This window comes from Salvelinus alpinus, chromosome 4 (genome assembly GCF_045679555.1).
Source record: "Salvelinus alpinus chromosome 4, SLU_Salpinus.1, whole genome shotgun sequence".
Taxonomy (NCBI): domain Eukaryota; kingdom Metazoa; phylum Chordata; class Actinopteri; order Salmoniformes; family Salmonidae; genus Salvelinus; species Salvelinus alpinus.
The window spans coordinates 48,824,415-48,845,798 of NC_092089.1; the positions used below are offsets into that span (position 1 = coordinate 48,824,415).

The 21,384-nt window shown below is 44.4% G+C and overlaps 2 protein-coding genes across 2 annotated transcripts; one reads left to right on the forward strand and one right to left on the reverse strand.

The window, feature by feature from the left end:
* The first annotated feature begins 1,080 nt into the window (after window positions 1–1,080).
* LOC139573833 (free fatty acid receptor 2-like) lies at window positions 1,081–5,941 on the forward strand. The gene has a single exon (XM_071397740.1). The coding sequence runs from the start codon at window positions 1,081–1,083 to the stop codon at window positions 2,047–2,049; it is 969 nt and encodes a 322-aa protein (XP_071253841.1). The 3' UTR covers window positions 2,050–5,941.
* LOC139573835 (lens fiber membrane intrinsic protein-like) lies at window positions 3,381–13,104 on the reverse strand. The gene is made up of 5 exons (XM_071397743.1): window positions 12,873–13,104; window positions 10,530–10,741; window positions 9,902–10,051; window positions 9,565–9,699; window positions 3,381–3,600 (listed from the first exon to the last, which is right to left on the reverse strand). The coding sequence occupies exons 2-5, from the start codon at window positions 10,702–10,704 to the stop codon at window positions 3,539–3,541; spliced, it is 522 nt and encodes a 173-aa protein (XP_071253844.1). The 5' UTR covers window positions 10,705–10,741; window positions 12,873–13,104; the 3' UTR covers window positions 3,381–3,538.
* Window positions 13,105–21,384: the final 8,280 nt, after the last annotated feature.

Sequence of the window (21,384 nt, forward strand, 5' to 3'; positions counted from 1 at the left end):
TTTCTTGTTTTTAAACGATGAGAGAAGTGCTACACCTGGTGGAGAGAGATTGTAAGACAGAAATAGTTGCTTTATAAGTGCTGTACGTTACGGCATGACACGTCACGATGTAACGGAGGGTCAGTTTTTTCAACTTTTCTCCAATACTATAGAGCCATTACCATGTAGATCAACGCTTGAATAGAAACGTAGTTCACACCCCAGATTTTGAAGTCAACACAGTCGCTACAGTCCCATAAGTTTTCTTTGCAGCCTCGTTTGAATGTCGCGGTTGCGCAAATTTGTACGGAATGGGGTGAGTTTACGTTAGTTATTGATGAAGTGACAACAAAATGCTAATAGATTATTCCAACCCTGAGCCACAACCACATGGACACATACAGTAACAATTAGTGGTTTGTTGCTACAGTACTCGTCAAGTGTTAGCAAAATGCTAATACACATATGATGTTACATCAACCTTGGGCACATGGAAAAATAAATGTTAGGATTCTGTTATCATTTACATGACTGTTCTCTTGGGAAGGCAATGTATGTTTCCACACTATTTACAAAATCAATATTGAAATTAGACATTGGTATTTCACTCCCTCCTACACATACGTCATATCAGATGTAAGCACAGCAATGTTTTGCATTTTAGTTAATCGTTACCATGCACTCGCACCTCCTCATGTTTGCACTGTTCAATACGTCTGCTGTGCACTCAAACAGGTCTGCTTGGCTGCTATATATGCTAGAAAATTGAAATAGAACATTCTGCTGTTTTGACCAAAGTAACGACCTCCTTGGGAAGCTTGAATACACTTGGCTGAGCTCTCTAATTCCCAATTAAAAATAAATACACATCTACAGCCAGGTAGGTTATGACCATTTGGAATTAAGAATGTGTTATCCTTCTCCCTTTAAGGTTTTCACTGTTGAGCTGCAAGTGTACTGTGGGGAGGATGTAGCTATACGCATATTGTGATTCCTTCATTGGTAATAAGAAGTTGGCTGAGATATTGTAACAAAAATACATTGATCATTGAAAACAGCTACATTTGTATGATTATAAAATATGATTATTGGGCACCCTGAATGTGTTCTTTTTGGTTTTGTTTATCTTATAGCTTCAGAGCCATGGTGTGGGTGAAAAGTGAGGTCATTCTATCCATCTACATCATCACCTTCCTGATGGGCCTGCCTGCCAACATCCTGGCGCTCTACGCCTTCAGCGTCAAGATCCACAACAAGCCCACTCCCACAGACATCCTCCTGCTCAACCTGATTGTGTCCGACCTCCTCTTTCTTCTCTTCCTGCCTCTCAAGATGTACGAGGCGGCCTCCGGCATGCTGTGGAAACTGCCCGAGTTCCTCTGCTCCATTGCTTCCTACACCTTCTTCTCCACTATCTACACCAGTTCTCTCCTGTTGATGGCTGTCAGTGTGGTCCGTTACCTGGCGGTGGCCTATCCCGTCACCTACCACCAACTTCACAAACCTTTCTATTCTGTGGTGGCCAGCACAATCATCTGGCTTCTCTCCACCGCCCACTGCAGCATCGTGTTCATCATCCAGCACCACCCAGACCTCTCCTCAAACAACACCTCCGTCTGCTACGAGAACTTCACCGAACAACAGCTGGCCATCCTCCTCCCGGTGCGTCTGGAGTTCTTCGTCATGCTCTGCTTGGTTCCTCTCATGGTTTGCATCTTCTGCTACCTCCGCTTAATCTGGATCCTGTACATGTTCCCCAGGATCAGCCCGGGCCAGAAGCAGAAGGCCATCGGGATGGCGCTGGGTACTCTGGCCGTCTTCCTTGTGTGTGTCTTTCCCTACAACTTCTCCCATGTGCTGGGTTTCTTCACAGGCTCCAGCCCCTCGTGGAGGTACTACACCCTGCTGCTCAGCGCCTTCAACACCTGCCTGGACCCTATCATCTTCTACTTCTCCTCCTCTGCTTTCCGCATCACTACCAAGACGGCCATCTGCAAGATGCTGGGACTGCGACAGGGTCAGGCTGCAGTCCAAAAGGAAAGCACAATAGCCGATATGGGCCAAGAGTAGAAAATGTTGTCACCTTACTCCATCCAGTAAGTGCCTTTTGTGTAATTTTGTCAAAAATAACTATTCATTTCACCAAATGTTTTAATTCTGTCATAAAGAGAAAATGTTCAACTTCATAAAAAAACATGTTTTCCCATCTCAAGCGGTTCAATTGAAAAGAATAACTATACAAATTCAAATTAAAGTGACAGGATTGACTGTAATAGGGTTAACAATGTTATCTTAAATCCGCCATAACTCCCTTTGTGACAGGGGGAATGGAAGCAGGTTGTGTGCAACAGCGGGAGGCAATTGCATGCAAGTTCAACAAAAACATTTCTAGTAACTTGTTAAAAACATTTCTAGCCTATCTATCTATGGGTAACACAGGGTTGATGGGTTATGCTTGACGTGCTCAGTTTTCCAGCACAAAACAAATGGCCTAAAAAAGTAGAACCAGCTCACCTGCTTTTACACTATGATATGGCTATATTACTAGATGGTATGTTTTTCTTTTGATTTAATCATTTAAAAACGAATAGTTTTACCATATTAAAACGTGAGTTCAGTTCATGTTACAGGGTTAACATAAACCTGAGGGACAAATGTAAATGAATCATTAAATAAGTAAAAATCTTCAGCCATTACTTTCCTAAAGTAACAAAATAACTAGGACTTGTAATTAAGTAGATGTATTTCGTAGAAGGTGAACAAAGAGGATATTGGACATGCCAAATGGGGATTTTCAGAGAAAAACAAATACCTTACTTGAATGAAAACACACTGCTATTAGAATGTGTAAAAAAAATAAAAAATTAAAGGCTTGGCTTAGTTAAAGCATAGATGTATGAGATTCCATTGAAATTACAAAAGCCACTCTATTCGTGGAGAGACCTAGCTACGTATATGCAGTATACTTCAAGATAATATGTCGTTTGTGTTTTACACATTTCTGTGAACTGTACCTTTTTTTGCCAAAGTCATTCATATTTAAATGTTTAAATGTTTACATTCCATTTACAAAAGTGAGCACCTCATACATGATTCATGTGTTTCATCACAGTAGCTTCTGTTACCCTCTTGAATCGCACACTATGTGAAAGCTTGGTTGTTATCCTTTAAAATGATGAACTTGTTTGGTTAGAGTATGTGCTGTGTTACCCATTTTAATTGACACATAATGCTAAATATTTTCTACCTCCATTTGTATTGGCATGAATCTGCTAACATATTTGTGTTGCAAAGACCTTTCTGTATTCAAGAGTTTCAAGGCTGAATGTAACAAAGAGTATAAATGTTTTACTGCTAAAGAGAGTTATAGCTTTATTAAAATGACACGTAAACTGCTCAGGCAGAATCAAACATTTGTATTAATCTTTGGTTCTCAATTTTCCAGTACAGTTTCTATATTTCAGGGATATGTCTATTGGTGTAAGCTTGATTCTTTCATCGTGTTGGATTTGCGGGGCCAAAATGTCCCGATTTTTTTTCACTGGCTTTCCTCTCTCTTTTAGCGTGGGCCCACCACTCTCCTGCATTCATGCATTCTGTAGGCACACATGTAAAATATTCCTGCAAAAGAGAAAATTGTAAATCAACAACTGTCCAGCATCCATGCTACTTGAGGTAGTTCCCATATAGATAGATAAAGAATAGGGTCTTACCTGTTATCAATGAATACCAGCATTGTCTGCATGTTTCATCAATAAAACTACAACAATTGATGATATTCTGCAGAGTTTGGTTTGACGATTCGACTAGCATTTTTGGATTTCAAATAATGACTTAGGCGATGAGAAGAACATGTGCCATTTGATTCTAGTTTGGCTTATCCACAGAGAACAGAGGGCACACTCCTATATTTGCCATTGATCGCTTCTGTGACAGCATTGGCAGCTCCTCCATTTTAGTATATATTTTTTTAACCTTTATTTAACCAGGTAAGCCAGTTGAGAACAAGTTCTCATTTACAACTGCGACCTGGCCAAGATAAAGCAAAGCAGTGTGACACAAACAACAGCAAAGAATTACACATGGAATAAACAAGAGTACAGTCAATAGCACAATAGAAAAAAAGAAAGTCTATATACAGTGTATGCAAATGGCGTGAGGAGGTAAGACAATAAATAGGCCATAGTAGCAAAGTAATTACAATTTAGCAGATTAACACTGGAGTGATAGATGAGCAGATGATGAAGAGCAGATGATGATGTGCAAGTAGTGAAACTGGTGTGCAAAAGAGCAGAAAAGTAAATAAAAACAATATGGGGATGAGGTAGGTAGATTGGGTGGTCTATTTACAGATGGACTATGTACAGCTGCAGCGATCGGTTAGCTGCTCAGATAGCTGATGTTTAAAGTTAGTGAGGGAAATGTAAGTCTCCAGCTTCAGCGATTTTTGCAATTCGTTCCAGTCACTGGCAGCAGAGAACTGGAAGGAAAGGCGGCCAAAGGAGGTGTTGGCTTTGGGGATGATCAGTGAGATATACCTGCTGGAGCACGTGCTACGGGTGGGTGTTGTTATTGTGACCAGTGAGCTGAGATAAGGTGGAGCTTTACCTAGCATAAACTTATAGATGACCTGGAGCCAGTGGGTCTGGCGACGAATATGTAGCGAGGGCCAGCCAACAAGAGCATACAGGTCGCAGTGGTGGGTGGTATAAGGGGCTTTGGTAACAAAACGGATGGCACTGTGATAGACTGCATCCAGTTTGCTGAGTAGACTATTGGAAGCTATTTTGTAGATGACATCGCCGAAGTCGAGGATCGGTAGGACAGTCAGTTTTACAAGGGTAAGTTTGGCGATGTGAGTGAAGGAGGCTTTGTTTGGAAATAGAAAGCAGATTTGATTTTGGATTGGAGATGTTTGATATGAGTCTGAAGGAGAGTTTACAGTCTAGCCAGACACCTAGGTATTTGTAGTTGTCCACGTATTCTAGGTCAGAACCGTCCAGAGTAGTGATGCTAGATGGGCGGGCGGGTGCGGGCAGCGAACGGTTGAAAAGCATGCATTTGGTTTTACTCACGTTTCAGAGCAGTTGGAGGCCACAGAAGGAGTGTTGTATGGCATTGAAGCTTGTTTGGATGTTAGTTAACTTCTCTAGGATAGGGGGCAGCATTTTCACATTTGGATGAAAAGCATACCCAAATTCAACTGCCAGCTACTCATCCCCAGAAGATAAGATATGTATATTATTAGTAGATTTGGATAGAAAACACTCTGAAGTTTCTAAAGCTGTTTGAATCATGTCTGTGAGTATAACATAGCTTATTTAGCAGGCAAAACCCCGAGGACAAACCATTCAGAATTTTTTTTTTTTGAGGTCACTCTCTTTTCAATGGGTTTTCATTGGGAATACAGATTTCTAATTGACCTTCTTGCAGTTCCTACCGCTTCCACTGGATGTCAACAGTCTTTAGGAATTGGTTGAGGTTTTTTCCTTTGTGTAATGAAGAAGTACGGCCATCTTGAACGAGGGTCACTGGAAGTGTACTGTTAGTTAGAGGCGTGTGACCAGAAAGCTAGCTACAGTTTGTTTTAATCCTGTATTGAACACAGATCATCCCGTCTTCAATTTTATCTATTATTTACGTAAAAAAATACCTAAAGTTGTATTACAAAAGTAGTTTGAAATGTTTTGACAAAGTTTACAGGTAACTTTTGAGATAAACAAATGGACATTTTGGATATATATATCGACGGAATTAATCGAACAAAAGGACCATTTGTGATGTTTATGGGAAATATTGGAGTGCCAACAACAAAAGCTCGTCAAATGTAAGGCATGAATTATATTTTTATTTCTGCGTTTTGTGTCGCTCCTGCAGGGTTGAAATATGCTTCTCTCTTTGTTTACTCTGTTGCTATCCTCAGATAATAGCATCGTTTGCTTTTGCCGAAAAGCCTATTTGAATTCTGACATGTTGGTTGGATTCACAACCAGTGTAGCTTTAATTTGGTATCTTTCATGTGTGATTTTATGAAAGTTTGATTTTTATAGTAATTTATTTGAATTTGGCGCTCTGCATTTTTACTGGCTTTTGGCCAAGTGGGACGTTAGCGTCCCACATATCCCAGAGAAGTTAACACAGTGTCCGAAGAAGGGCCAGATGTATACAGAATGGTGTCGTCTGCATAGAGGTGGATCAGGGAATCACCCGCAGCAAGAGCGACATTGTTGATATATACAGAGAAAAGAGTCGGCCCGAGAATTGAACCCTGTGCCACACCCCATAGAGACTGCCAAAGGTCCGGACAACAGGCCCTCCAATTTGGCACACTGAAGTCTGTCTGCGAAGTAGTTGGTGAACCAGGCGAGGCAGTCATTTGAGAAACCAAGGCTATTGAGTCTGCCGATAAGAATACGGTGATTGACAGAGTCGAAAGCCTTGGCCAGGTCGATGAAGACGGCTGCACAGTACTGTCTTTTATCGATGGCGGATATGATATTGTTTAGTACCTTGAGCGTGGCTGAGGTGCACCCATAACCAGCTCGGAAACCGGATTGCACAGCGGAGAAAGTACGGTGGGATTCGAAATAGTCAGTGATCTGTTTATTAACTTCTTTGGGCTAGGGGCCAGTATTTTGAAGTTTGGATGACAAACGTGCCCAAAGTAAACTGCCTGTTACTCAGGCCCAGAAGCTAGGATATGCATATGTAGCATTGGATAGACAACACTCTGAAGTTTCTAAAACTGTTAAAATATTGTCTGTGGGTATAAAAGAACTGATTTGGCAGGCGAAACCCCGAGGACAATCCATCCAGGATATATTTTTTTTTAGGTCATTGGACTTTTCAATGCTTTTCTATGGGAAAGTCTGATAATTAGGATTGCAGTTCCTATGACTTCCACTAGATGTCAACAGTCTTTAGAAATAGTTTAATGCTCTAAAGACTCTAGTCTTTGGCGCGAGTGAATGAGTGCACGCTCCTCATTCTTTTTCTCCGGTATTGAACACTGTATATTCCGTCTTAAATTTGATCGATTATTTACATATTAGGGTACCTGAGGTTGGATTAGAAAAGTTGTTTGAATTGTTCGGACGAGGTTTACAGGTAACTTTTTAGATTCCTTTGTAGGCATGTTGGGCGAGTTGGATCAGGTGGACTTCTGAATCAAACGCGCAAAATAAACTGACATTTTTGGGATATAAAGAAGGACTTTATCGAACAAAAAGACCATTCATTGTATAACTGGGACCCTTTGGATTGCAAAAAGATGAAGATCTTCAAAGGTAAGTGATATATTTTATCGCTATTTTTGAGTTTTGTGACACCTGTGCAGGTTATGAATTCATGTTAATGCAGGAAGTGGGTGAGGCGCTGTCCTCAGACGATCAAATACTATGCTTTCAAAGCCTATTGTAAATCGGACAAAGCGGTTCAATTACCAAGATTCTAAGCTATAGAATGGTGTATAACACTTGCATTTTTATGAATGTTTAATATTACTACTTTTGAATTTTGAATTTCGCGCTCTGCAATTTCACCGGATGTTCTCGAGGTGGGACGCTAGCGTCCCAATGATCCGAAATAAGTTAACTTGGCTTTCGAAGACTTTAGAAATGCAGGGCAGGATGGATATAGGTCTATAACAGTTTGGGTCTAGTGTCACTCCCTTTAAAGAGGGAGATGACCGCGGCAGCTTTCCAATCTTTAGGGATCTCGGATGATATGAAAGAGAGGTTGAACAGACTGGTAATAGGGGTTGCAACAATGGCGGCGGATCATTTTAGAAAGAGAGGGTCCAGATTGTCTAGCCCAGCCGATTTGTACGGGTCCAGGTTTTGCAGCTCAGTCAGAACATCTGCTATCCGGATTTGGGTGAAGGAGAAGCTGGGGAGGCTCAGGCAAGTAGCTGCAGCGGGTGCGGCGCTGTTGGCCAGGGTTGGGGTAGAAAGGAGGAAAGCATGGCCAGCCGTAGAGAAATGCTTATTGAAATTTGATTACCGTGGATTTATTGGTGGTGACCGTGTTTCCTAGCCTCAGTGCAGTGGGCAGCTGGGAGGGGGTGCTCTTGTTCTCCATGGACTTTACAGTGTCCCGAAACTTTTGGGAGTTAGAGCTACAGGATGCAAATTTCTGGTTGAAAAAGCTAGCCTTGCTTTCCTGACTGACTGCGTGTATTGGTTCCTGACTTCCCTGAAAAGTTGCATATCGCGGGAACTATTCAATACTATTGCAGTACGCCGCAGGATGTTTTTGTGCTGGTCAAGGGCAGTCAGGTCTGGAGTGAACCAAGGGCTATATCTGTTCTTAGTTCTACATTTTTTGAAAGGGGCAAGCTTATTTAAGATGGTGATGAAATTACTTTTAAAGAACAACCAGGCATCCTCGACTGACGGGATAAGGTCAATATCCTTCCAGGATACCCGGGCCAGGTCGATTAGAAAGGCCTGCTCACAGAAGTGGTTTAGGGAGCGTTTGACAGTGATGGGGTGTGGTCGTTTGACCGCAGACCCATAGCGGACGCAGGCAATGAGGCAGTGATCGCTGAGATCCTGATTGAAAACAGCAGAGGTGTATTTGGAGGGCAAGTTGGTCAGGATAATATCTATGAGGGTGCTCATGTTTACGGATTTAGGGTTATACCTGGTGGTTTCCTTGGTAATTTGTGTGAGATTGAGGGCATCTAGCTTAGATTGTAGGACTGCTGGGGTGTTAAGCATATACCAGTTTAGGTCACCTAACAGAACAAACTCTGAATATAAATGGGGGGCAATCAATTCACATATGGTGTCCAGGGCACAGCTGGGAGCTGAGGAGGGTCTATAACTGACGGCAACAGTGAGATACTTATTTCTGGAGAGATTCATTTTTTAAATTAGAAGCTCGAATTGTTTGGACATAGACCTGGAAAGTTCTATCTTGACGGAAAATGTTGTAGTTGGGTATGGAAATCTCAGAATTTTTGGTGGCCTTCCTAAGCCAGGATTCAGACATGGCAAGAACATCAGGGTTGGCGGAGTATGCTAAATCAGTGAGTAAAACAAACTTAGGGAGGAGGCTTCTGATGTTAACATGCATGAAACCAAGGCTTTGGTCAACAAATGAGAGTGCCTGGGGACATGCTGGGCCTGGGTTAACCTCCACATTACCCGAGGAACAGAGGAGGAGTAGGATGAGGGTACGGCTAAAGGCTAGCAAAACTGGTCGTCTAGTGCGTTGGGGACAGAGAATAAAGTAGTTGGCATATTATCTTCTTCTATACATTTATCCGCAGTCTGTAAACAAAAGGAAAAGGTGCATACAGCCACCTACTGTGCGGGATTGTGTTTTTTGTCAAAACAGCCATACAGCCAAAGTTGGTGATTTACTGCCACCTGCAGTGTTGGAATATTTGCTCAGGAGTATAATTCTTTGGCTGATCCCTCCTGCTGATCTGGATGGAATTCTATGATCCTTCCTTAACCTACAGGAAGTCTCACCCAGTTGACACCTTTTAAATGGTGTAAGCTTTTAATGGTGCTGCCCATGCTAAAACAGACTTTCTGGCGAGTGTGACCTCTATCCATATTTGTCTTTTTTTTTTACCTGCAAAGAAGGTCATGAGCAGTGCCACCCAGCCCAGTATGTAGGACCAAGAGAAGCGCCAGTCACCGAATCGCTTCCCCAGGAAGTTCACCGTCAGTCCAGTGTAGATGGCCATTGCAAGCAGAACAAATAGAGCTGGCGGAGAGTTAATACAGGACAAATTCAAATTCGGACTCCCAATTTACAGTAGACAGAATTGTAGGTAAAATGGCGGTCGGGTCTGTAAACAGAGACAAAATGATTTGTCCTGGATTCATTTACATTTGTGTATTGATGCTGTGACTATTTGTGTATTGTGTCTAGCTCTGTTAGCTTCGCAATGTCCAGTGGGACTCACTGGAGACGAAGAACATGATCCCTGCAGCGAAGGAGCGGTTGAACCTCTCGAAGGCGGAGAAATGGGCAAAGGAGAGAATGCCTGCGATGATGCCGGCGAAGCACGACATGGCCGACAGGATCATGAAGGCACGGGTGGCATTCCAGTAGGCTAAGGATATATATATAGAGAGAGAGAGGAATAAAACAAGAAAAAGAGAGGACAGATACAATTTCAAAGATTAGAGAAAGTCGCAAGCCCACACGCCTGTGAAAACGGTGTCTTGACCCATTCATTCAGTCTAATGCTCCAAATATTATTTTTCACCTAAACTATTACCAGCCAATTAGGGCCAACAGGTGCATGATTTGCCTCCATAGTTAACTGTAAAACATATTGAGTCTAAAAAACGTATTTATTCTATTGAGTCTGAGTCTAATGACACATGTTGCTATTTCAGTCATTCAGTCATCTCCTTCATTACAGTCCTCCTTGGTAGTCCTGAACATGGGTAAGACAGGCATACAGCATTCATATTAGGATGTCATTCAACTAAGGGAGTTTCGTCTGACAACTGAGGGACTTCCTAATATGGATGCCGTACAGGCAGTCCCAGTGGTGCTATGGGTCCCCAGTGTACCACACTCACCGATGCTGTCTGTCTGCATGTAGCACTTGCCCGACATGCAATACCTCCACAGGCCCTGGTGGGCGAAGCTGCCCGACAGGCGGTACTGCATCCAGTAGTCTGTCGCAGTTGAGACCACCAGCAGGATGTTCCCCACTATGGCGCAGAACAGGCCCCCTCCCATAAAGCTGTGCATCCTGAGTGACACTGCGACGGTGGCGAGGCTCTACGCACTGCAGCGCACAGCAAGGCAGAGGGACAGGGTCAATGGCACAGTCAATACAGGGAAACATCAGGCACAGGCAACACAGTCAACCAGGCAACACAGTCAACCATGGGGCACAGGCAACACAGTCAACCGTGCGGCACAGGCAACAGTCAACCATGCGGCACAGGCAACACAGTCAACCGTGCGGCACAGGCAACACAGTCAACCGTGCGGCACAGGTATTACAGTCAACCATGCGGCTCAGGCAACACAGTCAACCATGCGGCACAGGCAACACAGTCAACCATGGGGCACAGGCAACACAGTCAACCATGCGGCACAGGCAACACAGTCAACCGTGCGGCACAGGCAACACAGTCAACCGTGGGGCACAGGCAACACAGTCACCCATGCGGCACAGGCAACACAGTCAACCGTGCGGCACAGGCATTACAGTCAACCATGCGGCACAGGCAACACAGTCAACCATGCGGCACAGGCAACACAGTCAACCATGGGGCACAGGCAATACAGTCAACCATGGGGCACAGGCAACACAGTCAACCATGCGGGACAGGCAACACAGTCAATCATGGGGCACATGCAACACAGTCAACTATGGGGCACAGGCAATAGAGTCAGCTATTGGACGATGCAATATTTTGCGGATGCCTTCAAGGTCCTACTACACAAAGTTGCAGGCAGCCAGGGTTGGGGTCAATTCCATTTTAATTCAGTGAATTCAGGAAGTGAATTGCATGTCCAGAAGTACAAATAGCTGCTTATCGTTATCATTATTTAAAAAAATGTAACTTCCTGGATTGACTGAACTGAAATAGAACTGATCCCAGTACTGCAGCCCACAATGCCACACATTGTGCCCACACACTACACACAACACACAGACCTAGACAGACGCATCAATGGTGCATAGAACCAGACAATGCAGGCAATGCTTCACTCAGCAACAGCGCAGAGACGTGACACACACTCAGCACAAACAACACTGTATCACTTCCTTATTTGCAGAGACACACGTGAACATGTGTCATATTCAATAGCACGGGATGGCAAAGTGTCTCTGTAGTTGCACAGAGACCGTATTTTGAACTGTACTTGTTCAATTTCTGTATCACTGTCAACACTGTGCAATCCACTTACGCTATCCATTACCCGCATGCATTGTAGAGATGTCAGCTCAGTTACCTCAAACACATAGAAAAATACACAAACACTCCACAAGCGTGGTTATACTGAAATATCGAAGTGTTACATGTCAAAGTGAGAGTGGAGGATAGGCGGCTCCAAAAAAATGCTTATGTAGAACTAACCAACAACAAATGATGGATATAAAAGCTGGATGGTATTTCCTGAGAGAGTGATTCATGACCATCCAGCCAACAGTCATAACACCTCTGGAACACCTCCCTGTTTCCAGATGATAAAACGTCCATAGAGATTCCTTTAGGGTTGAGGAAACGCAGCGCTAACTGTCTCACTCATTGTTCTTGCACCCGAGGCGGAACTAGAAAATTAACATTCAGTTCAGTGGTTCAACGCAAAGTGAGTACTATTTGCAACACAGTCAGACCAATCACCAAGGCCCTATGTACTGCAGAGACCAATGGATGCCTCGTACCTTTTTGCATCCATCTTGGCCATCCATTCCATGTATTACATGTGCTACATTCAACATGCTTGCATTGAACGTTACTTGAGGTCAAGCGTTGAAGTCAATATCTGTGGAATGCTCAATTGGTTGTGATTGCATTTATTTTAATGCATACTTTGACATAAAATGACATGACAATGATTGAAGAAAAATGATTTACTTATTTCGCTTTAGAGACTCAAGCATTATCTCATTCTGATTAGTACTGAAGGATTTCAATGTAATTAGCCCTTAACCATTTAATTGCACTTCAGACCAAGTCTTCCTTAGTCTTAGAAAAATATGCTTACATTCAGTACCTCTGCTATTTTTCTCCATGGACAGAAGTGTCCCTCTTTGCCCACCTGTGCCCCATATGGCTACAATGCTTTACTCCACACAGATTTACTGTATACGCTTGCTTATTAGTCCAATCAGTCCAAACAGCCCAATCTGGCAACACAACATAACAGCACCGGGAGTAAAGTACCAGGATGCATCTTACCTGAGTTCTTCAGGATAAATAAACCCTCTTAAGTGTCAACCTTTCCGCAGGGAAAGACTGAGAGAGAAAGAGAGAGAGTGCAAGCCTGGAGTGAGCAAAAAGTCAAAGAGGACCCCCTAGGCCGAATTCCAAAAAGTTATCCGCTCCGCTTTTCTGTCTATGGAGGCAAAATCCTTTACAACAACCAGCAGCGAGAACAAATGCACTTGAGCTGGTGGGCGCAGAGGCACGTGGCTCTTTCCCATTGAGCGACCATGGGGACTGTTGCAGGGGGGATTGGGTTGATAGTGGTGGATGGGGGGGGGGGGGGGGGTGAGGCCGCCACCGGTGTGCCGTGGTCTCCTTTCTGTTGTTGTCTCTGGTGTTCTAGAACTGTGGATGTGCAGAGGCTTGCAGTACTGGGGGTGGTCAATGCAACATGCTGAAGCTCACACTTTATTTCAGTTGGAGGAGGCGACTGTCGTCTGTGGGCTGAGTTAGGGTCATGAGAGCAGATACACGCTTAGAGAGTCCACGCGTGTGGGCACGTGCTTAAATGAACTCCCTCTCTCCATCTTGCTCTCTCACGCACGCATTGACACGCACTCACATGCACCTGCTCACAGACACACACAATGTCAACATACATATGCAGTGTCATCATGACATCGGAGGCACTGATGATCACTTTTTCATTTATTCAAAATGATCTGTTGCCAAGTGATTACAATATTATTATTTACACACAATTTCCATGCATGCATATTAGATAACTTGCAGTCAGACAAATTGGTTTGATCAGTCAATAAGGAGCTTAATTAAGTATTAACATTCATGACCAGAATTCAAGGAGAAAAAATTGTATGGTAAATATATACACCAGTGAACTGTACCAACGCAGAGGGTGAAACAGAACTGATTGTGTGTCTGTCTCCCAGTTATTTAGCTCCAGGCCTCATAGACCTCAAATCCAGTGAACAAGGGGCCTCTGGGCTGCCTAAACAAACACAGGAAATGATTCGACGATGAGCATTCAAAGATGTTCTCGAGTCCAATTCTCACTGACCTCTTGTTCTAATAAACATCTTTCCATATCTATTGGTCTGTGTGCTAGTGTGTTTTTTAATATCTCCCATCTCCAAATATTATCCTCCCAGCTTTATACGAAGGAGGAGACAGCCGTTTTGAACATTTTGAACACTGTACCCGGTGTCACACACATTATAGGTGGAGTCCTCTTCTGACACCATCAGAGTGAGTGTATTACCTGGGCAGTCAGTAGGCTCATGATGTATCACCTGCAGTGCCCCCTTCAGTTCAACCTCCTCCAGTGCAACGTGGCAATCTCTTCTGTGAAGGTAAGACCACAGTTATTAGATGACATCGCTGACATTATAGTTTAATGTGTAGTGCAGTCCAAAACGTGATTTTCCTATGTTTAATACATATATATTTCCACACTATGCGATTGGAATAATAGTGTGAAAATTATGATAATGTCCTTTTAGTGTCCTGAGTGGCTCAGTTGGTAGAGTATGGAGCTTGCAACGCCAGGGTTGTGGGTTCGATGCTCACGGGGGACCAGTACGAAAATGTATGCACTCACTACTTTAAAACGCTATGGATAAGAGAATCTGCGAAATGACTCAAATGTAAATGTTATCACACGCTGATCTGTTTCACCTGTCTTTGTGATTGTCTCCACCCCCCTCCAGGTGTCGCCCATTATCCCGTGTATTTATACCTGTTTTGTCTGTTGCCAGTTCATCTTGTTTGTCAAGCCAACCAGCGTTTTTGTGTCAGCTCCTGTTTATCCCCAGTCTCTCTTTTCTCGTCCTCCTGGTTTTTGACCCTTGCCTGTCCTGACCCTGTACCCACCCGCCTGACCTCTCTGCTGACCCTGCCTGCCGTCCTATACCTTTGCCCCACCTCTGGATTACCGCCCTCTGCCTGACCTGACCCTGAGCCTGCTTGCCGTCCTGTACCTTTGCCCCACCTCTGGATTACCGACCTCTGCCTGACATGACCCTGAGCCTGCCTGCCGTCCTATACCTTTGCCCCACCTCTGGATTACCGACCTCTGCCTGACATGACCCTGAGCCTGCCTGCCGTCCTGTACCTTTGCCCCACCTCTGGATTACCGATCTCTTCCTGACCTGACCCTGAGCCTGCCTGCCGTCCTGTACCTTTTCCTCTGTTGCTGTAATAAACATTGTTACTTCGACACAGTCTGCACCTGGGTCTTACCTTGATACCTGATAAATGTGTATAAGTGTATAAGCTGTGTATAAGTGTATAGTGTATAAACTGTTTGAAAAGACAAGTAGTGCTGCTGTCCTTGGACCACAACGGTTTGATCCCCCGTTACGCCAATAACTCTCTCGCCTGCATCCCCCAATAAACATTACCCTCTCATATTCTGATATGCAACTGTCAATAAAATGTCAAAATACCCGAAATAAAGTATTTCAGGGAAACACATGACATGGACTAACCAGGTGAAATCTAGGATCCCTTATTGATGTCACTTGTTAAATCCACTTCAATCAGTGTAGACGAAGGGGAGGAGACAGGTAAAGAAGGATTTTTAAGCCTTGAGACAATTGAGACATGGATTGTGTATGTGTATCATTCAGAGGGTGAATGGGCAAGACAAAATATTTAAGTGCCTGTCACGACTTCTACCGAAGGTGGCTCCTCTCCCTGTTCGGGCGGCGCTCGGCGGTCGGCGTCGCCGGTCTACTAGCCATCACCGATCCCTTTTTCCTTTTCTGTTTGTTTTGTCTTTGGTTCTTTTTCACACCTGGTTTCATTTGCGTTCATTTCTGTGTGTATAATTGTAACCTGTTGCCTGCCTAGTTTGTGCAGGATTAGTCTTTCTTTGTGATGTGCTCGGTTGGATTTACCGTTATTTGTTTTCACGGTTACGTAAGTGTATGAGTGTCGGAACTGTGTTTGTTCCTCCGGTTCTCTGTTACGAGGGCGTTGTCCCTTTCGATTGTGCCATTCCAGTGTTGGTGGACTGTCTTATTAAAACACGCTTCTCAGACATCCCTGCTCTCCTGCGCCTGACTCCTACACCTATCACCTAGACGCACCTTATCACAGTGCCTTTGAATGGGATATGGTAGTATATTGTGTCAAGAACTGCAACGCTGCTGGGTTTTTCACGCTCAACAGTTTCCCGTGTGCATCAAAAATGGTCTACCACCCAAAGGACATCCAGCCAACTTGACTCAACTAAGGGAAGCATTGGAGTCAACATGCGCCAGCATCCCTGTGGAACGCTTTCGACAACTTGTAGAGTCCATGCCCCGACCAATTGAGGCTGTTCTGAGGGCAAAAGGGAATATTACGAAGGTGTTCCTAATGTTTGGTATACTCAGTGTGGTGTGCAATATTGGTTATGAAGCCGGAAGTGTTTATACGATCAGTAACTTATGGTGTTTTATCATCGTGCTCACCTCTTGGTGGAGTAAAATCTCCAAAATAAAAAGGCGGCAAAGGAGAGCACCAGCAACAGGGCTTCCCCAACTCCTACATAGAACAGGGACTGCTGGGCAGACGTTTCACCTGCTATTGAAAAATCCACAAAGGGATCATCAGTCTTACTACTTGGAGCTTTCCAACGTTCTACATTCACATGAAATATCGTCTGGATTCATTCAAGCTCCGAAGGTACATTAGGGCAAGCCAGACGCTACAGTAGCAATACGATACGATAACACTCCAGCTTCATTTTCACTCTTTGAATTTATCTGACTCTCTTCACTACGTTGTAGTGAATGTGGTATAACTTCTGCTTGATAAAGATGGCACATTTCACTATAAATACTGTCCTTTAGATATTGATTTCTTTAACATTTTGCCAATTACCCTATGTCCTTCACTCAGATAAGGCCAAACTTACCATGAATGCTCATTGGTTGAATTGCAGAGGACGTCACCCATGTCATCACCCTTGGGCCCAATGAGAATGGACCTCAGGATCCTCCAGTTGAGCAGGTCAGTGATGTTGTGAGTCTGATTGTCCTGGATGCTCCATGGTGTCCAAATGATCTTCGCCACAGGGTGAGAGTCCACCACACACTCACACCTCACCTACCCATCATTCACAGAACAGAAGGAGATGGGAGGTATATAGCCGGTGCATCTAAAAGAGAGGAAGATAAATGGAAAGAGAAAATGACAAAACGACTATGGAAAACGTCCATATATAACATGGTTTATAAAATGGTTACAAAAATGTATATGGCATAATGATACATACACTCAACGTTCAGAGCCGTGGTGTCTGAACTCCACTCTCCCATCTCGTTCAGAGCAGAACAGCGGAACTGCCCCACGTCTCTGGTCACAGAGAGACTCAAACTCCCAGAATCCTCTCTAAGCAGGACTGACTGCTCCCCGAACACACGGTACCACCTGTAAGAGCTGACTGGGAGGTGACCGTGACCCAGACAGGACAGAGTGACCTTTCTCCCACCAGAGGCCGGGCTGGGAGCAGGCTGATGGACACATTAGTGTGTGGTGCTGGTGAAGACAAAACATTGATGAAAATACAGGCATGTTAAAAATGTATCCAATAGCTCTCACAGTAACATAATCTTCAAGTACATTTATGTTGAATAGAAAAAGTGTTGTGGAAAGCATAAATGTCACAAATGAGTGTACAATCTCTGATTTCTTTAATTGAACATAATTCATACTACATATTCAATTAATAATGATCATTACAAAAGGAGACCCTCATCTACCACTGAGGATATTTCCATAATACCTTTCACAAATACACTCAGGAGAAGCTTATCATAGCCATGTGTGTTGTTGACCAGATAGGTGACAGACACATTTTCATAGGTGCCCTCTGTAGCCCAGATATCCATCACCATGTGGTTCTGGGGGGAGGTGGTTGAGTCAGAGCCAGGAAACAGGGGTCATCCATCCACCATCCACAGCACTGTGGCCCTTGGTCAAACTCGGGCCTGAAACCTGCAGATGACTTGGCCAGTGTGGTAGGAGCAGCTGGAGTTTGCCAATATTGATGGCTTGTCTGGAGAATGAAAATATGTTCAGTGTTAATTCCATTAACTATGAATAAAAGTTCACATTTAGGCCTACTTCATATTAAACAAAATCTCACAGTCCATATTTTGGCAGTAGTAGTCAATGCGCTCCCCTCCATGGTCTGCAATTTGTAGTGGTGGAATAATTCTGGACAAACACATTTTCTCTTTTTAATCCATTTTTTCCATTGGAATAGATTTGATTTCAAGACACTAAATCCACATATCCATTCAGTAAACCTCAGATCAACCTAAAACTCACATTCTGCAGTGACCACAAAACTAGAGGAGGGCTTGGACCTCCCCAGAGGGTTGATAGCTGTGCAGTGGAACGCATTCTCGTCTGGGTGCAGGTCTGTGACCGCAGCGGTCTCTGTGCTGTGGTTCATTGGCATGACCAGGCCATCTCTCAGAAAGTACCACAGGTAGGAGCTGGCAGGGGGGTTGGCATCACTCACACAGGACAGGGACAGGTTAGTGCCAACCTGCACCACAGTGTTTCCCCCTGAGACACTCACAGACCTGGGGGCATCTGAGAGAGAAGAGGTACAAAGGAGAGATGCTGGAAATATCACAGTGAGCCTTTAAATGGAGTTCATCGTTCGTTATTGATGGGGGAATTGCTCCTAATTTTCAAATCTGATGTTCCTATGTCCCAAGTTGTATCACAGAATGTTCCCAGCCTAAAAAGCAAAGCTCCTACTGTGATACATCTGCTGTGCAGATCTAGAACCTCACTCAAAGACCTCTGTTAGTTGATGTAATGCTACAATTTAAATGATAAGATACACAGTGAATAGAAACAAATTGAACAGTAAGAGTAGAGTAGATCGACTCTAGCTGAAACTCACAGCTCACGTCGAGCACCACCTCCCCTGCAGCTGTCTGGCCTCCTGGATGTGTCACGTTACACACCACCACTTTCTCATGATCCTCTGCTCGGGCCACAAACGAGATGGTGGAAAGGACGCACAATCGACCCTGTTTCTCCTCGGTGTGGTACCCCTGGACCACCTCCCTGTGGTCCCCGAAAGAGAGGGAGGGAGGGGAGGAGGGGCAGGTGTGGAGGACAGTACAGGGAACAGTGATGTTGCCCCCCTCCTGCTCTTCACTGACTGACAGCTGTGGCCTTGGTGCTGTATCTGGATATAACAAGAGACACTAAGTCCAAGACACTAACAATGGGTTCACTCATTGTGTTATCGGTCATTCCTCGCAGCAGTCTGCTAACATCTACATAATGTAACCAACAAAAACTACATTAAGACACATTTTCTTTTGGATTCGTGTTTTTATCATATTTGGTTAATTAAAAAAATCTCAATCCATTTTCAAGAGCCCTTTGTCAGGTTTTGCATAATTCATTACCTGGAACCTCCAGTGTCACCCTCCACTGAAAGAAGGCAAAGACAGACTTGTTGACCTCATCAACCCAGGGGTAAATGTCCTCTCCGTTATGTTCTAATATCATTCCATTGATCATCAGGCAGCAGTCTCCATCAGAGGCCCTTCCCACCAGTTCAGTTCTACCACTGTAGTGCTCTATGATATCCACTGGTTTGGTGTGGCTGAAGATGACTGGATATGTGCTCTCACCACTGGTGTCCCCCAGGGCTCTGTTCTAGGCCCTCTCCTATTCTCGCTATACACCAAGTCACTTGGCTCTGTCATAACCTCACATGGTCTCTCCTATCATTGCTATGCAGACGACACACAACTAATCTTCTCCTTTCCCCCTTCTGATGACCAGGTGGCGAATCGCATCTCTGCATGTCTGGCAGACATATCAGTGTGGATGACGGATCACCACCTCAAGCTGAACCTCGGCAAGACGGAGCTGCTCTTCCTCCCGGGGAAGGACTGCCCGTTCCATGATCTCGCCATCACGGTTGACAACTCCATTGTGTCCTCCTCCCAGAGCGCTAAGAACCTTGGCGTGATCCTGGACAACACCCTGTCGTTCTCAACTAACATCAAGGCGGTGGCCCGTTCCTGTAGGTTCATGCTCTACAACATCCGCAGAGTACGACCCTGCCTCACACAGGAAGCGGCGCAGGTCCTAATCCAGGCACTTGTCATCTCCCGTCTGGATTACTGCAACTCGCTGTTGGCTGGGCTCCCTGCCTGTGCCATTAAACCCCTACAACTCATCCAGAACGCCGCAGCCCGTCTGGTGTTCAACCTTCCCAAGTTCTCTCACGTCACCCCGCTCCTCCGCTCTCTCCACTGGCTTCCAGTTGAAGCTCGCATCCGCTACAAGACCATGGTGCTTGCCTACGGAGCTGTGAGGGGAACGGCACCTCAGTACCTCCAGGCTCTGATCAGGCCCTACACCCAAACAAGGGCACTGCGTTCATCCACCTCTGGCCTGCTCGCCTCCCTACCACTGAGGAAGTACAGTTCCCGCTCAGCCCAGTCAAAACTGTTCGCTGCTCTGGCCCCCCAATGGTGGAACAAACTCCCTCACGACGCCAGGACAGCGGAGTCAATCACCACCTTCCGGAGACACCTGAAACCCCACCTCTTTAAGGAATACCTAGGATAGGATAAAGTAATCCTTCTCACCCCCCCCCCCCCCCCCCCCTTAAAAGAGTTAGATGCACTATTGTAAAGTGGCTGTTCCACTGGATGTCATAAGGTGAATGCACCAATTTGTAAGTCGCTCTGGATAAGAGCGTCTGCTAAATGACTTAAATGTAAATGTAAATATTTACCAGGCAGCTTGGAATACTGGTACCAGGTGACATTAGTGGGGATGTAAGAGTTGGGGTGTGTGAAGGAACAGGGGATGAGGATACAAGACCCCGTCAGGCCAGATATCTGATTAGGAATGGTTACGGTCCACTCCTCAGCCACTACCAACACACACCACAACACTGGACAGAAAGAGAGAGGGTGAAAAGAAATGAGAGAAAGACAGACATTTAATGAGTATTGCTCGATAGCTGAATGCTGTCATATATGGCAAAATAATAAAACAACTTCCAGAAAACATTTAATTTGTGGGCTCAAATGTATCAGCAATTTGTGATGATATTGAGAATATAAAGATCCAATGTACATTTATCTTGGAAACAGAAGACAATACAATGTCTTATCTGCCAGATTGTACAGCCATTCAAGGCTAAGGACATCATGATCATTTTTGTAAACATTTACCTCTCAACTCGAGGCAAGATAAATGCCCATTGTGAGCAGGCACAAACAGTCATCATCAATGAGGGAGAAAGTAGACCTACCATGTAGTGTATAGCAGAGGGAAACATTTTCATGACTGATGTGCCTGCATAAATGGATGACATCGTTAGAATTAGACTCTGGAAATCCAATTGAATCTAGAGGACAAAATGTCACTCAAGTGCAGATAAACTGTGATCAAAATGTAACCGGTACGACTACTCATTCAGTTACTCCAGATTTCTCCAATATGAAAAATCTGAGGCAGAAAGAGAAAACAAAATACAGCA

Coding starts and splice junctions, on each gene's coding strand:
- LOC139573835 (XM_071397743.1), bottom strand. CDS start 10,704: ATGCACAGCTTTATGGGAGGGGGCCTGTTCTGCGCCATAGTGGGGAAC. Junction 10,052..10,529: donor CATGCAGACAGACAGCATCG/GTGAGTGTGGTA, acceptor ATATATCCTTAG/CCTACTGGAATGCCACCCGT. Junction 3,601..9,564: donor GCTCATGACCTTCTTTGCAG/GTAAAAAAAAAA, acceptor TCTCTTTTGCAG/GAATATTTTACATGTGTGCC.
- LOC139573833 (XM_071397740.1), top strand. CDS start 1,081: ATGTGTTCTTTTTGGTTTTGTTTATCTTATAGCTTCAGAGCCATGGTG.